The sequence below is a fragment of the Camellia sinensis genome, chromosome 8, assembly GCF_055761805.1.
Source record: "Camellia sinensis isolate YWXY chromosome 8, ASM5576180v1, whole genome shotgun sequence".
Lineage (NCBI taxonomy): Eukaryota > Viridiplantae > Streptophyta > Magnoliopsida > Ericales > Theaceae > Camellia > Camellia sinensis.
Window position 1 is genome coordinate 124,277,949 of NC_138968.1, and position 17,740 is coordinate 124,295,688.

The window sequence follows — 17,740 nt, forward strand, 5'->3', positions numbered from 1 at the left end:
TGCAACGAAAATGAGATGCCTCGAAGTGCGTGCACACGGGCACGCAAACCGAGGCGATGACAGATACAATGAAAATGAGATGCCTCGAAGTACGTGCACACGGGCACGCAAACCGAGGCGATGACAGATGCAATGAAGATGAGATGCCTCGAAGTACGTGCACACGGGCACGCAAACCGAGGCGATGACAGATGTAATGAAGATGAGATGCCTCGAAGTACGTGCACACGGGCACGCAAACCGAGGTGGTGCTAAAGTGACATGGAAATGACAAATGGGCTTATACCAACATGAGTGAGCCTCAGCCACACTCACATCGGATGCCAATGGCGGAAAATGAAGTGCCTCGAAATGCGTGCACACGGGCACGCAAACCGAGGCAATGCATACGCAATGCATATGACATACAGAATGCAATATGGACTTATACTAACATGAGTGAGCCTCAGCCACACTCACATAAGATGCCGGCGGATGAAAATGAAGTGCCTCGAAATGCGTGCACACGGGCACGCAAACCGAGGTAGTGATAAAATGCAATGAAATGGCATGGAAATGACAAGTGGGTTTATACCAACATGAGTGAGCCTCGGCCACACTCACATCGGATGCCAGCGGATAAAAACGGAGTGCCTCGAAATGCGTGCACACGGGCACGCAAACCGAGGCAATGATAAAATGCAATGAAACATGGCAAAAATGATATGCAAGCATGCTAATGGAATTTCAGCAACAAAATATGGGGGAAAACAGTCCCGAAATGAAGCGAAATGACATGAAATGCAAGGAAATGACCCGAAATGCAACATTAGGCATCCGAAATGGCCTATAGCCATACTAAACATGCACAACATGGACATGCAATGCAAAGACAGAAGCTAGACAGTCCCAAAATAAGCACTTTTCCAGTTATAAACATGGCCAAACAGCAAGTATAGGTATGGCGAAAATAGCATGCAAGAATAGGGGCCAAAAGAGGGGTAATGAAGCAAGTGGTATAAGAAAAACTCAAACTGAAAAATTTCCTTCTACAACACTGAAGATGGACCAAAAATATGAACATTTACAGTATATGGCAGCCTCAAAATCAGTATACAAACATGCTAAAAATATGATGCAAAATAAGGCTCAAAAGGTGCTAAAACATGAAGTGTATAAAATAATCACCAAAAAGAAAAAAAGTGTGAATGAAACATGAAGTATAGGCCAAAATAAGACCACTTTCAGTTCGGACCAAGGTCCAAAAACAGAAGCAAAGAGGGCTATTAATTTATGCAAAAATGGGGCTAAATAGGGGATATAACTACAAGTGACATATGGAAACACCAAACAATGTTGAGCCCTTCTCAAATGTTTAAGAGGGGCTCAAAATATGCCTCATATCAGTTTACAACATGCTCGAAAATAAATTTCTCATGGGTCAAAAATAGCATGCAAAATTATGACATACAAGATGGTCAATGAAGCAAGTGTATTATGGAGGGCTCAAACAGGGTTGAGCCCTTAATGAGAAGTGAAGATGAGCTCAAAATATGGCCCTTTTCAGTTAGGGCCGAAGCTTGAAACCAAAAAGAAATGAGGCTTAGAAATAGATCAAAGGAAAGGGTCAAAAGGATCAAAGTGTAACTTACCCTTGAAGATCCAAGCTTTTGTTACTTCTTGGGTTGATTTGCAGCTTCTTTTGCCTTCAAGAATCCCTCCTAGCTGCTGGAAATGAGATGGTGGTGGTGGAGCTTGGTGGTGTAGAAGGAATGAAGATTATAGACTTAGGGTTTTTTGAAGAATTGAAGAAGAAGACAATGGAGTTTAGGGTTTGTCCTTGGAGAAGAATTTTTCTAACCCTCATAAAGAAGACCCTCAGCTGGTTATAAGGTCAAGAAAGGGGTGTAAAAGGGGGGTGAGTTGGAGAGGAATCCTCTCTCCCAAAATATCCCCCGGATACAGAAAATATCTGGGGGATATTGCCCCACAGCTGGAAAGGGTACAGTGAGGAGAGCACGGCCGGCCGCTCACTTTTGCTGGAGGTGGCCGGCCGGCCACACCCCCTAGCCGGCCGGCTAGGGGTCAAAAGGGTCAACCAGCTTTTCTGGCCGGCCAGGTATTGGGGAGGTAGCCCTATGTGTGTACAACACAACCATGTAATTGAAATTCCAAGAAAGTGGGCCCAAGGGGTTCAACAATGGCTCGGAAAGAGGGGGTCAAAAGGGTCAAGTTGACTTACTGGCCGGCCATGAACTTTTAGGGGCCTCTCAGGTGTGTACATCACAGATATGTGGTTCAAAGTTCAAGAAAAGAGGTCCAAGAGGTTCAACATTAGCCCGGAAGAAAGGGTTCAAAAGGGTCAGGTGACCTTAATGGCCGGCCATGAACTTTTAGGGGCCTCTCAGGTGTGTAGATCACAGATACGTGGTTGAAAGTTGGCAACGCTAGCTCTAAGGTATTCAACATTAGCCCGGAAGTGCGAAAAACGGGCGCCGGGAGGCTCGGGAGGAGAGATAACTGGTTGCTGCAACAATTGCTGGCCTCCCACCCTTCAGTGACCTTCCTCGGGATAAAACAGAGGTACCTGCCAAAAATGAGCGAAAACCGTTGCAAAACGAATGTTCCGGAGCCAAAACACGCAGTTCGGGGTCCCGGAAATGGGCTGTTAAGCACCGAAAATTGTATTCGACCTCGAAGTGGGTTTCTCAGCCCCCAGTGTCCCTCAAAATGGATGAAATAAGATGTATGCCAAAAATCAGAGCAATAGGAGATGGTTAAGCGGTCCCGAACCGAGGCACACGGCCTGACGGCTCCGAAAACCGGGAACCGGACTCCGAAATGGGCAAAATGGCCTACGGCCACCAAATGTAGCCTACGGACATTGAGAGATGGTCTACGGGACCTCTCCCTCCCTTCAGGAAAAGAAACAGAGAAAACCGAGTCTGGTTCGCAAACCGAGACAAGGCACAGAAAAGGGTTCGGAAGTCCGGAGGCAGGGCTTACGGCCGCGACTCTGAAACTTCTGAACGAGCACATTATGCAACATCACCAAGCGCTCAATTGGCGACGTCTTAGTCTTAAGGTCGGTCAAAAATGGGGTGTCTACAGTTGCCCCTCTTTGACAGAACTCGGAAGTCACAAGTGACGGGAGTGAATGTCAAAGCCAAGAGACGACCCATTTTTGACAAGGCCGAAGACTTAGACAAACATACAGGATAAACAGAGATGTGCCCGCAGGCATGCTCGCAGGCAGGGGGCAAAATGCAAATGATATACAAGAAACCGAAGGTAACCCAATGATCGTGCAAATGCAGCAAGCTGTAATGAAGCAAGTATTCGCAAATAGATGCAACAGTTTTAAGCAAGAATGCAAAGCAACAACTACATTTCATGCAGTTAAGAATGCGGAGGATTATTCAATCCCCGCCACGTCTCACACGGAGAAGATACGATACCTGCGCGATTCGTCTGGTCGCACCAGCCCCAATTGAACCGTACATACAATATCGTACAATATCGTGCCTGCAAAAGAGAGAAATTGCAACAAGTACAATATGCTAACAACACATATTTGATGTGATTCTGGAAGTTCGACACACGCAGTGTTGGTGAGTGAATGCGTCGCAATGCAAGAATGGAATATGTGTGACAACGCATGCTCAAACACGGAGGTACGCCAATATCAAGAAATGTACATGACAATGTGAGTATGCCCATGAGAATGCAAGATGTGTGCATGAAAGTACAAAAACGAGCATGAGTCAGAGTGTCATTCGTCGTGAAACAACGAGTATGGAAACGTGTGTTTCGACGAGGGTAACTCGATCACGGCCTCCGATCTGCTTCTTTGAAAGGTTACAGCTCATTCAAAAAGGATACACTTTGATTTCGATGAATGATGATGAGACATATGTCAGAACTTGAAACCGAAGTCCCGACGGAGCAATTGCGCGACCGGAAGTGTACTTTTCTTGAACTTTTTCAGGTCCCGGGAACTCCGATCTTCCTCAAAATTTGCAGAGAGCTAGGTGAGCATGTGGGGATGATGGCCGGCCATTTATCTTCCCAAGGGGAGGTGGCCAACCGTTTTCCACAAAAGCTAATGGCTGGCCGGCCATTTCTGCAAAAAGCAGATGGCTGGCCAGCCAGAAACAGGGGCCGGCCGGCCATGCCCTTTTTCCGAGGGTATTTCGGTCCTTTTGCCTCATTTTTGCATGCCTTTCATCCAAGGCTTGAAGCCTATAAATGGCAGCCGAACCCCACTTCATTTCTTGCCTCTTTCAACACTTTTCTCTCCAGTTTTAAGTTTTACGCGCGTTTTCCAACGCCTCGCGCAAATTGTTTTTGTAAAAACACTTAGTTTTAAACACTTTGGAGCGATTAAATTCCGGCTTCGGAGCTTCTTTTTGCATTTTCACCACTTGAGGTAAGTTCATCTTAATATTTAGAATATTTTCTCGGGAGTTGACTTTTGTTGACTTTTTATTTCCCGAGAGTTGACTTTTGTTGACTTTTTCCAATTTTTGCGCATTTTGCTCATTTTTGTTCCTCTTTTGCAGATTCTTGAAAATGGCAGGCAATTCTCCTCACGGCGGGGGTTTCCCAGGTGCCGGAGATGATTTCGATCCCACGACTCTACCTCCGAGGACTCGACCTTTCATGCCCGAGAGGTACCGTCCGGCAGTGCACGTCCTCCCTCGTGCCGTTTTCCGTCATTTTACCAGTTTTGACGAGAGAGCACCCACGGATCTGCTTCTCAGAGAGCCGGAGCAGCATCTCTCTCATGAGGCTCGAGAGGTATTTACCTCATCTTCTGTATTTTACATTTCGCACCCTTGCCATGCTAGCTTGTGACATAGTACTTTCCTTACATCTTGAACATGTAGTTTCAACACTTGAATTTTCGAACACTCGGTTCATTAATTAATTGCGAGCACACAGCCCACATTAAAACACATGGCTCAAACACTGATTTGTCGAACACTCAGCCCGAATTCGAAAGTGAACACACAGCCCACACTTTAAATGGAAGTTGAACACGCAGCCCAAACTTCAAATTTTTCTGAACACACAGCCCAGATAGATGGTGAACACGCAGCCCACAATTTAACTGAAAGTTGAACACGCAGCCCAAAATTCAAATTCTCTGAACACGCAGCCCAGGTAGATAGTGAACACGCAGCCCACAAATTAACTGAAAGTTGAACACGCAGCCCAAAATTCAAAATTCTCTGAACACGCAGCCCAGGTAGATGGTGAACACGCAGCCCACAAATTAACTGAAAGTTGAACACGCAGCCCAAAATTCAAATTCTCTGAACACGCAGCCCAGGTAGATGGTGAACACGCAGCCCACAATTAGACTGAAAGTTGAACACGCAGCCCAAAATTCAAAATTCTCTGAACACGCAGCCCAGGTAGATAGTGAACACGCAGCCCAAACTTCAAATTTTTCTGAACACACAGCCCAGATAGATAGTGAACACGCAGCCCACAAATTAACTGAAAGTTGAACACGCAGCCCAAAATTCAAATTCTCTGAACACGCAGCCCAGGTAGATAGTGAACACGCAGCCCACAAATTAACTGAAAGTTGAACACGCAGCCCAAAATTCAAATTCTCTGAACACGCAGCCCAGGTAGATGGTGAACACGCAGCCCACAAATTAACTGAAAGTTGAACACGCAGCCCAAAATTCAAATTCTCTGAACACGCAGCCCAGGTAGATAGTGAACACGCAGCCCACAAATTAACTGAAAGTTGAACACGCAGCCCAAAATTCAAATTTTCTGAACACGCAGCCCAGGTAGATAGTGAACACGCAGCCCACAATTAAACTGAAAGTTGAACACGCAGCCCAAATTTCAAATTTTCTGAACACGCAGCCCAGGTAGATAGTGAACACGCAGCCCACAATTAAACTGAAAGTTGAACACGCAGCCCAAAATTCAAATTTTCTGAACACGCAGCCCAGGTAGATAGTGAACACGCAGCCCACAAGTAACTGAAAATTGAACACGCAGCCCAAATTTCAAATTTTCTGAACACGCAGCCCAGGTAGATAGAATTTGCATGTAGCTTATTTTACTTCATCGGCACACAGCCCATTTCATCTTATTGGCACACAGCCCATTTATTTCATTATTGACACATATATTCATTCTGAATGCAGGGTGGTTCCCGCAGTGTGCGAGGATATGGTTCCACCATGGCGAGGGATTGGTACGCTGAGCTCCCGGAGGGCGTCAGAGACTTGGTAGATTTGGCGGGGTTCGGCCCCTTCTGTGTCGGGTTGTCACGCTGTCCTGCCAGGAGGACCTTGATGGCAGCTTTGGTAGAGAGATGGTGGGACACCACCAATTCCTTTCATTTCTCTGCCACCGGGGACATGACCATGACCCCTTTTGATTTTGCTGTATTGACCGGCCTTGATGTCGGAGGTTGGGCCATCCCCTATGACGAGGATATGGGCGAGTGGGAGGCCGCCTGGATGTATTTGTTGGGGGCTCGCCCACCTGTTGATAGGGTTTCAGGGAGAGTCAGGTATACTTGGTTCTCCTCCCATTTCCGGCGGGCTGAGATGGTGCCCGAGACTCCTGAGGAGACAGAGCAGTATGCTCGTGGCTTCCTGATGTTCCTCTTCGGGACTACCCTGTTCGCCGACAGAGGGAACACCATTGGGCTATATCTGCTGAGCGCTCTAGTCGACCTATCACAGGTCAGTAGATATGATTGGGGTGGCACTGGCCTGGCTACCCTCTACTTTTACATGAGCGCGACCTCCCGCGGGCGGGGCGATTTGCTTGGCGGCTACTGGAGAGCTTGGGAGGTATTTTCTGTCCCCTCGATTTACATTTCTGCTCTTCATTACTTGTACATTGCACACACAGCGTACTTTTACAGTCTGCATTTTGCTCTCAGCATTTCGTACTTACATTCTGCACTGCTTTTCTCAGTTATGGGCTTATGTATACTTCCCATCGTTAGCCCCAGTGCTGGAGGTGGTGGGGATTCCCGTGACCCCATATTCATTGATATTTGAGGGCCCGCACCGGGCGAGGCCTCGAGAGACCCTGGTTCGCCTGCGACAGTACTTCGACACTGTGCGACACTCAGAGGTACTTCAGAACTTTCAGTTCTTTTCATTTTCATCTTTGACTTGCTCTGTATATTCTCGTTCTCTGATTGGTTTATACATTTATCATCCGCAGATTACTTGGCAGCCTTGGGCACCTCTGGGTGATGATCTCCTACTTCAGTATACCGGAGCATCAGGCATCTCCCGGTATAGGGTCCTGCTCGAAGGGCCAGTCGGCAGAGTCTGGTTCCTGGGGGAGCGCTTTCTGTGCCAGGTACGGGGGTATCTTTCTCAGGATGTTCCCGCGGTACCTCCAGCTAGTATGCGGACCGCTGACAGGCTCTCTTACTCAGAGGTAGTCGGCGCCATGCTGGGCAGTGATGCTTTGTTATATGTTGCGGAGGGGGACTACGCCACCTATCGTCACATATATTTGATGCCTCCATTGACAGAAGCTCGTATTCCGATGATGAGACCTGCCGGTATGTCATCCTCGGATCAGGCTCAGGCTCGAGCTACAGACATCCCTTCTTCTAGCAGGGCTGACGCATCTAGAGGTGGGAGTAGACCGTTTCCTCCGAACCCGTCGATTCATCCTCATCTGGGATGGCCAGATATGCCTACTGAGTTGATGGCGTGGCAGTATGGGACTAGCTCTCCGATTCCGATTCCACTAGAGCCTCCGATGCCCAGTGATCGATACGCCATTGATCCGGACTCACCGCCGGTATGCTCCACTTTCGTCATTCATCATTTCAGATGTTTAGACACTCATTTGTTCACTGATGATTATGAACTCATTTTTGCAGCCATCGCGAGGGTACATGGAGGAGATGGTTGGGCTGGTGGCCACACTCGAGGGCATGGTCCTACGCAGGGAGGCACAGTTGTCTGTCGCGGGCATTCAGGTACCCTTCAGTTTTTGGCATTTATCATACTTCTGATGACATGCTGATTTCTACTGCATCGATAGACTACTTGTGTAGAGCACATCTGACACACACCTCACTTGTACACTGTATTTACATGCACCCACTTTACGTAGCTTTTGCTTGTATCTGCATCTGATGTATATATTTGGACTGATGTATTTGAATTGAACTCTTTGTTTTCAGATGCCTTCATGGTCCGGTCAGCCACAGACCAGGCCACCTGGGCCTCATTGGGGAGCTGGGCCATCTGGGCCTTATCAGGGAGCTGGGCCATCCGGGCCTTATCAGGGGGAGGGGTCATCTCGGCCTTCCCGAGGAGCCGGGCCATCTCAGCCTTCCCGAGGAGCTCGAGGGGGGCCTGTCCGCAGACGCAGGGCTCATGTTGTGGAGGTGGAGTCTGATGAGGAGGAGGAGGAGGAGGCTACCGACCGTCAGTTCGAGACATCTGTCGAGGAGGGAGGCTCCGGTTTTGGCTCGGGGAACAGAGGCGAGGCTGAGGAGGATCCTGAGGACGACAGCTCCGACTCTGATGATGGTGTGGAGGTTGTTCCACAAAAGAGGACCAGGCGTGCTTCTCGTTCCCGTTCCCGAGGATTTTGATGTTGCTATTTCCTGCTTTATTTTTCTTTTACTAGTAGTTTGTAGCACTTTGCACATTGTTAGGCAGTTTTGTTTTTGTAAAACCTGTACCTTTTGTTTGTTGTAAAGCATGATGAAATGAAATAGCTTTTGAAAAGGTGTTTGTATTTTGAACTTTTAGCATCGTATCGCATCATTTATTTCGCACAAAAATGAATTTGAAAGGAAATGTACGTTGTGTAATCACCAAATCAGGTAGTGAACCGACGCAACAAACTAAACAACTCAACTTACTAAGATATAACAGAATCTTTAGCAAGTTTACAACTCGATAAGCAAAATGCAACAACGCAAATAAACAAGACTTTAACAAAAATTGCTTAAACAGAGAGCAATGACTCAAAACACAAAACACGTCCGCTCGACAAACAACTCGATAAGCAAAATGCAACAACTCGATAAGCAAAACTCAACAACAACAAAGTGTACTTCTGACGATCTGGGCATCGGAACGCATCCGGAATGAAGGCCTTCGACTTTCCCGTTGCATGGAAATGCTTGGAGTTCTCCTTCGAAGAGTAAAACAGGGCCGAGGAGACACACTGCAGCATTGCTAGCCATCCCGGGGAGCTGGCCGGCCATTTTTGCAAAAAGTGAATGGCTGGCCAGCCCGAGATATGCCACGGCATGGAGGACTAGAGAGCTTCTGGCCCCCTGCTTCAACCTTCAGTTGCACTTTGTCAGATGAATGCGTGGATTGGCTCAAAGAGGAGGTACAATTTGGGCCCAGCTTGGCATCAGATGCTCCGTCCAGCTCTGGAAGGGGACACAGAGATACTTGATTCAACTATGCCCCAAATTTATTGCTTATCTAGCATTTTCAAGTTTTCTTTATGACTGTACTAAAATAAGCAACCTCGATTGTAATGCAAGAGCAAGAGAACTCTATTTTGAAATCAATGAAATTGAAAGTTATGGTACTGAAAATTTTCCACTTTTGGTCCAAAAATGGTCTAAGTCATAAAAAGATTGATTTGAACAAAGTCAACTTTTATTAAAACTTTTCAAAACTATTTTCGATGTGGATCAGAACTGGACATGCCGAAAATCTGTCACTGAGATGCACAACCTCAGATCCCTGCAACTGGAAAGTTGCCCCTAGTCTGAAGAACAATGTGGCACTCCAAAGCAACGGAAAGTTGCCCCTAGTTTGAACAGCACTGTACCGGAGATCACGGTAAATGCTGATAGATAAAGATGACTGAGATGATCGAAATGGACAAAGTTGATCGGGGAAAAGTTTATGACTGAACTTCAAGACGAAGCTGCCTACGTATCCCAAAGATGGGAATCAAGTCTTACGTAGTTCAGGCTTAGGTTCGCTCGAGTATTTTCACTCTCCTTTTGCGCTCTAACTTTTGCCAAGGCCGCCCTTTGCGGGTTTTCAACCTTGCGAGCTCAGTTTTTATATTTTCTAATTTTTTGTGCTCTGAATCTTGCCTAGGTCGCCCTTTCGGGTTTTCGGCCTAGCGAGCCTCTCAAGGATAGTATTTCTTCAACTTGTCCATATTGATTGGTTGTGAAAACTCCAAGCCATCTAGATCCATCAAAACCACAGCCCCACCTGACCAGATAGCTTTGATGATGTAAGGACCAGTCCAATTAGGTTTGAACTTGCCCCTTGGGTCGTGGATGGGAGTTCGGTTGTCCTTGAGCACCAAATCTCCTTCTTTCAGATTCCTGGACTTAACCTTCTTGTTGAAAGCCCGGGCAATTCTGCGTTGATAACCTTGGATGTGGTACAGTGCTTTCAGTCTTCTTTCATCAAAGAGCATGAGTTCTTCGAATCTGCTTTGCTGCCAATCTGCTTCGGCTATCTGGCATTCAGCCAATACTCGTAATGATGGGACCTCAATCTCAATGGGTAGAACAGCCTCCATTCCATAGACCAATGAATATGGAGTTGCTCCAGTAGAAGTTCTGATTGAAGTCCTGTAGCCCCACAGAGCAAATGGCAGCTTGTCTGGCCAATCTCGATAGGTTTCCACCATCTTCTGTAGTATATGCTTGATATTCTTGTTGGCGGCCTCAACTGCTCCGTTGGTCTGTGGCCTGTATGTAGATGACTTATGAAAAGCCACATTGTATTTCTCCAACAAGTCTATCACTTCTTTCTTGAAGTGGGAACCATTGTCTGAAATTATTTCGTTTGGCACCCCGTAGCGACAGATGATGTTGTTCCTGATGAACTTTGCGACATGCGACGCCTTCAACACTGCGTATGATTGGGCCTCGACCCACTTTGTGAAATAATCTATCGCTACTAGGATAAACTCATGCCCGTTGGACCCCTTCGGGGTAACAGCTCCGATCACATCAATTCCCCAGACTGAAAAAGGCCACGGCGAAGTCATGTTGTACAGTTTTGACGGCGGGATGTTCATGCGATTTGCATGAATTTGACATTTGTGGCATCGCCGAACAAAGCTAATACAATCCTCCTCCATGGTTGACCAGTAGTAGCCCTGTCTGAGGATCTTTCTAGCCAGCATTACTCCATTCATGTGTGCACCGCACTCCCCCCCATGGATGGCTTCCATCAGGCGTTTTGACTCTTCAGCTTCTACACAAAGCTTATGCGTTCCCAGATGACTCCTTTTGTACAAATTTCCTCCGCAGATAACGAATTGAGCAGCCATTCTTCTGACAGCCCTCTTATCTTTGGCATTTGCCCCTAGTGGATATGTCTCCTTTTCCAAGAAGTTCCAGATGTCGTAATACCAGGGGTTGCCGTCTTGAACCTCATCTATGGCGGAAATCGACTCGTATGCCGGCGCGAACTTCTGATCAATAATGACTGGACGCATCCGGACTCCGGACGGGATGTCTATCATAGAAGATAGAGTTGCTAGTGAATCTGCAAACCTGTTGTTCTCTCTTACGAGGTGGGTAAAATTTAGCTTCTCAAACCGAGGAATTAACAAATCCAAGGTTTGGTGGTAGATTATCATCTTTTCCTCCTTGACCTTCCAATCTCCTTTTGCTTGAGACACAACAAGGTTCGAGTCCCCAATGACGTCCAACCGTCTTGCCCCTAGTTCCAGGGCTGCTTCCAGGCCAGCAATGCATGCCTCGTACTCTGCCTCATTGTTGGAAACTTTGAATCGGAGCTTGAATGCTAAAGGGATACGGGAATCATCAGGCGCTATCAGCAACACCCCTATCCCATACCCATACTGGTTTGACGCTCCGTCAAAGTACATTGTCCAAATTTCATCTTCGACGTGCAGAATGGCTTCATCTGGGAATAGATACTCAACCGCTTCATCCCCCTCAACCGGGTGGTCGGCAAGGAACTCTGCTACCGCTCTGCCTTTTACTGACTTGCGCGTCACATACTTCAAATCAAATTCGGAGAGCAACAGCAGCCAACGAGCTAGCCTACCCGTAAGTGCTGGTTTCTCGAAAAGATATTTGATGGGATCCAAACGCGAAACCAACATTACAGAGTGGGCTAACAGGTAGTGCCGCAGCTTCCTGGTTGCCCATACCAAGGCCAAACAAGCCTTCTCCAGCGGTGTATAGCGGGTCTCGTAATCCAGCATCTTTTTGCTCAGATAGTATATGGCCCTTTCCACTTTGTCTTCTGACTCCTGCGCGAGCATGCAGCCCATGGTAGTCTCAGTTACCGAAAGGTACAGTATCAACGGTCTCCCAGGTTCTGGCGGTGACAACACGGGTGGGTTCTGTAGATATTCTTTGATCTGCTCAAAAGCTACTTGACATCGGCCGTCCCATTGGAATTTCTTTCCTTTCTTCAGGAGACCAAAAAGTGGTTCACAAGTCAAGGTTAATTTAGAAATAAACCGTCTTATGAATTGCACTTTACCCAAAAAGCCTCGCACCTCCTTTTCAGTCTTTGGTGGTGGCATTTCTAAGATGGCCTTGATTTTGGAAGGGTCGACCTCGATGCCCCTTTGTGTGATCAGAAACCCTAACATCTTCCCTGCTGTAACACCAAACGTGCATTTCTGGGGATTCAGTCGCAGTCGAAACTCTTTGATCCGTTGAAAGAATTTTTGTAAGGCGGTGTAGTGGCCCTCTCTATCTTTGGACTTGACAATCATGTCGTCCACGTACACCTCGACCTCCTTATGGATCATATCATGCAATATTGTAGTCACTGCCCGTTGATACGTAGCTCCAGCATTCTTCAGCCCGAATGGCATCACTCTATAACAATATGTCCCCCACGGGGTAGTGAACGCAGTCTTCTCCCGGTCTTCGGGTGCCATCACTATCTGGTTATAGCCTGAGAAACCATCCATAAACGAAAGCAAGGCGTGTCCTGCCGTGAAATCTACCAATTCGTCGATGTGCGGCAAGGGAAAATCGTCCTTCGGACTGGCCTTGTTCAAATCTCTGAAGTCTACACAGACCCGAATTCTGCCATCCTTCTTTGGCACCGGAACTATGTTGGCCAACCAAGTTGGATATTCAGATACCAGCAGGAACCCTGCGTCAATTTGCTTGGTGACCTCTTCCTTAATCTTGAGGGCCCAGTCCGGGCGAATCCTTCTGAGTTTCTGTTTGACAGGGCGGGCCTCTGGATCAAGAGGGATCCGGTGCTGTACAATCTCAGGATCGATTCCAGGCATGTCTTCATAGGACCACGCGAAAACATCTTTAAAATCTTTTAATAAAGCGACTAAGCGCTCGCGCTCCTCTGAAGACAACGTGGACCCGATCTGGACCAGCCGCGGGTCCTTCTCAGTACCAACATTTACAGTAGTGATTTCATCCATTAAAGGTTTAACAAATCTTTCCTGCTCTTGATCGATTAATCGTTGCAAAACTGGGGGAATTTCTTCCTCGCTGTTTTCATCAAAATTTTGAAAATCCTGATTTAAGCAATAAATCAAAGGCACAGAAAAATACTCGGAAACCACATCCACATCATTCTCATTAAATACTTCCAAGCCGTCAGATTCCTCTGTTACAACAGACTCAAAAGAAAATGAAAAAGACGACCTAGACAGGACTGTGGTATCCGGGTTATCACCCCCAGGAATACCGGACTCAGACTCAGTCGAGCTGGAATCTGATTCTGACGCAGAAGATTCGGTAGAATCAGATTCCGGCTCACTACCTGACCCGGAACTGCTAGATAAAAAGCCTTCTTCATACTGCCAGATGAGAGAAGGTGCGATAGATGCATCCAAGATCGGCGCTGGAAAGCCCGCAGCTATTTCATCTCCAATCACAGAAACCGAAGAGTTATCCCCCAAGCACTCTTGGCCGATCGGAGGATCTGATAGTAGACTCGCCAGTGCTACCCCCATTTCCAGCTCTGTACTCTCAGGATCCACTGTTTCACATTGCTCAACCTCAGTTGGTGGGTCTATCTGCGCTTCGGCAACGTCATCCCCAGATAGTTGTATGTCGAAGAAGATTTCAAAACCAGGCACGCGCTTCCCTTCCGCGTTTTGCCATGGCTCCGGGAAGCCGCAGAATGGAAAATCTTCCCCCTCCCGGACGAAACGTCCGTTTAGGGTACCCCAGATGGGCCTGTGTATTAAGTCAAATGGCTTCCCAGCCCTCTTTGCCTTGGCTCTTCCGGCCATTTCTTTTCCTTTCCTCAACCAGTCCTCTTTGGTGGGTAGATAACCCAGTCCAAAGGTGTGAGGGTTGTGTGGCACTTCGGCCAACACTGAGACGCCTTTCCGGCCACTTCTCCCTAATCCCATCCCAGGGGTATGTTTTAGCTTGTTCATGAGGTAGATGGATTGTGCGCTGACATACATGCCCTCATTCGCAGCCATGATATTCTGCACCACTTGAGCCTCGGCCAAAGTGAACCCCGACAAAAACACATCCTCCGTGCCGTGCTCGATTTCCAAGACAGGTGTAGACACTTCCGGCGGTGGATGGATTGATGAATTCCCAAAAACGATCGCTACCCCTTTCCCGTGAGGGTATTTCAGCATTTGATGTAGGGTGGAAGAGACTGCTTTGACCTGGTGCAACCACGGTCGCCCCAATAGTAAGTTAAAGGTTGCGGGAACGTCCAGGATATGAAATTCGATGCTGTGTTGTCCTGGACCAACCTTAGTTTGAATTTTAACAGTCCCCATCACTTCTCTGCTGGTATTGTCATATGCCCTGATCACTTGGGTGGTTGGGATGAAGTCCGCGGGTTTTAACCCGATTGCATATGCCGTTCTGGTTGGGCAGACATTAATCGCAGACCCGGTATCAACAAGTACCACCGGTATCCACTTATCTCTACATTCCACAGAGATATAGAGAGGTTTGTTATGATTTGCGCCCTCAGGCGGTAGCTCCTTGTCCGAAAAAGTTAATGCCGGGGAACCTCCTCCCGGAAAAACCAGCCCAACCAGCTGTTCAGGCGTGGTGTCTATGGAAAGTTTCGACTTGTCCATGGCAGATAGGACAGCTTCTCTGTGCACTCGTGATGCCATTAGCAGTCCCCAGATGGAGATGTCTGCTTGTATTTTCTTTAACTGTTTCAGCACAGCTTCATCCTCAATCTGCTTCTCCTTCTGTCTCTCCGCTTCTCTGTCTTTCCCAGATGCTTCGGGTTGGTCTAGGTGTGGGGGCTTGAAGTACCGCCCACTTCTTGTCATGTGGTCCACTTCATCAAGATACCAAGTATCATCTGGTTGGCCATTTCCCCAGTCTTCATCGGTGTGGGCAAGACACAAATCGTCATCTTCCCACCACATTCCGCTGGCAGCCAACAGACATCTGTCCGGCTCCAGTCTACTCGCACTTTCAGTGCTCTCTGTCCAAATGCTCGCAGCATTGTCTGTCTTTGTGCACACAGCACTTTCGGTCCCCTCAGGGCCCTTCGCCTTTCTGGCTCTCTCAGCTTCCTCAAACTTTCCTTGTTCCAACTGCGTCAGTACAGTTGTTTGTTCAACAGTTCCCACATCCGTAATGCCCATGTCCTGAGCGGAATTCTTAACACCGGCGCTCTCCGGCGGTACAACTTGATTTTCGGCCGTTCCGGCCACAAGTGATGTTTCTGCCCCTGCCGGGCTCTGTTCTGGTTGGGCTTCCCCCACTGCATCCGGTTGATCTTCAAGCCATCCAGTGGCCTCCTCTGATCCCTCATAATCATTCCAGTTAATGGACGCATCCTCCAACTCCTGATCATCGCGAAATTGCAAGTTAGCAAAGTCCTCCTCTATGGTTGTCGGCTCATCTGCCCATAGCCCAGATCCATCCCCTCGGATCATGCACAGTTCTCCTGTCTCGGGAAATTCTACAATTAGCCCACTTCGGCTCGTTGATAGGATGTGCCTGCTCGGATCATAAGCTCCCTCAGCAAAATTCTGCCCAGTCCCAGATTTAACAGACTCATTCTCCCCTAAAATCTGCCCTGCCTTGTCTTCGATGGTCACCACCACCGGCTCCGGTTGGGTTTTGGAGACGTCCACCATGCACAAAAGGTCAGTGCAAGCGGGGAGGAGCACCTCCGGCTTGGGTAGGTGGGTGGATGTAATATAGATGCTAGGATCGTAAGACACGACCCCAGTCTGGATGAAATTAATTCTGTTGGGAGGGGGGGTTGGTTATGTGGTGGAAGAGGGTTAGTTGTGACATTAGGTTTATCAGGAGGCGCAATTACCTGTTTGTCAATAAGATCTTGGACCTCATGACGTAATCTGTAACAACGGTCGGTATCATGACCGTGTTGTTGGTGGTATGCGCAATATTTTGACGGGTCATATGAGGGGGGAAGTGGATTTGGTAATGGTTTTGGTTCCAGGGGTTTTAAATGATTTTTCCTGATCAGTATTCCCAGAACCTTGGACAGGGGCATGTATAGTTGGGTGAAGGTTCTTTGGCCCCGGGGTTGGAATCGGTTGTTTTGTGAGTTACTTCCGGACGCGCCGGAGAATGGTGTGGCAGTCATGGGCCTTGGAGGGGGAGGGGGAGTGGTGGTGACCATGCCAACTTCCGAGGCTCTTGTATTAGCAGCGCCGCTCGGGCCCGCATTGTTGTTACGGTTAAAGGTCCTCCTCGGTTGTTCTCTGTCCTGGTCAAACAGGCCTTGCCTCATAGCATCTTCTATTTGCACCCCCATATCATGTAAATCTGCGAAAGTAGGGAAGGGGACCACAATCATTCTTTGCATTAACTTGGGGTGGAGATTGCGCACAATCATCCGGATTTGATCTCTGTCAGTGGGCCTTAAAGTCATCGTCGACGCCTTTGCCCTCCATCGGATCACAAAGTCCGAGAAAGATTCCTTAGGCTCTTGCCTTGTTGTTTCAAGATCACGGGTTGTGATCTCGATCTGAGTGTTATACGAATATTGTGTGACAAAGGCCTCAGCCATCTCGTCCCAATTCTTCTTCACCTCATCCGATAATCTTGCGTACCAATGGGAGGCCACACCCGACAGGGTTCGGCCGAATAGTGAGAGCTTCTGTTGTCGTGTTAGGCCCATTGGCCGCAAGACATCCGCAAACAGTCGGATATGGACCATGGGGTCACCAGTCCCGTCAAAACGGTCTATTTGTGGCATTTTGAACCTATCGGGGAGCGTTACGGCCTCCTCGGTATATCCATCTCCGATATCCGGCATAGCCTTAGTCCCTTGGGATTTTTTGAAAAGCTTCTCCAGTTTGCTCAATTTCAGAGCTGTTTGATCAACCTCGACCTCGGATGGAGAGTCCGGGTGATTGGATGTGTGGACCTTGGACAGTTGTGGTGGAATCGGGGGCGGGACAGGCCCTGTTGGAAGACTCGTGTCCTCTTGCAGAATTTGGACAGCCGGTACGGTATTCTGGGCGTTAGGAGGGACGTCCTGAATAACAGGAGCCTTCTCAGGTAATGGGGCTCCTGCTGGAGGAGGAATCTGGTGTGAAGCAGATGCTGTACTCTGTTGTTGCAATCTAGTAATCAGTTCAGCCTGCTGAGTCATAATTTCAGCTTGCTGCTTAGCGAGTTCATCTCGGCGGACGGCATCTTGTTGCATAGCCCGCATGGTTTCCTGCATCTGGCGCATCATTTCCTCAACCCCTGTCGGTGCCGTCATATTGTTTCGATTTGTCTGAACTACCGATAGATCTGTCTCAATGGGGACCTCAATCCGATTGTCCACTGATGAAGGATACCACTGTTCAGATGCTCTCT

The 17,740-nt window shown here is 47.9% G+C and overlaps 1 protein-coding gene across 1 annotated transcript in view; it reads left to right on the forward strand.

The window, feature by feature from the left end:
* The first annotated feature begins 7,545 nt into the window (after positions 1-7,545).
* Positions 7,546-17,740, forward strand: part of LOC145798029 (uncharacterized) — a 43,332-nt gene continuing 33,137 nt past the window's right edge. Inside the window, exons 1-3 of the mRNA XM_082885478.1 lie at positions 7,546-7,788; positions 7,871-7,969; positions 8,177-8,383. Of these exons, the coding sequence (XP_082741604.1) occupies positions 7,546-7,788; positions 7,871-7,969; positions 8,177-8,383 (549 nt within the window). The remainder of the gene's footprint in view (positions 7,789-7,870; positions 7,970-8,176; positions 8,384-17,740) is intronic.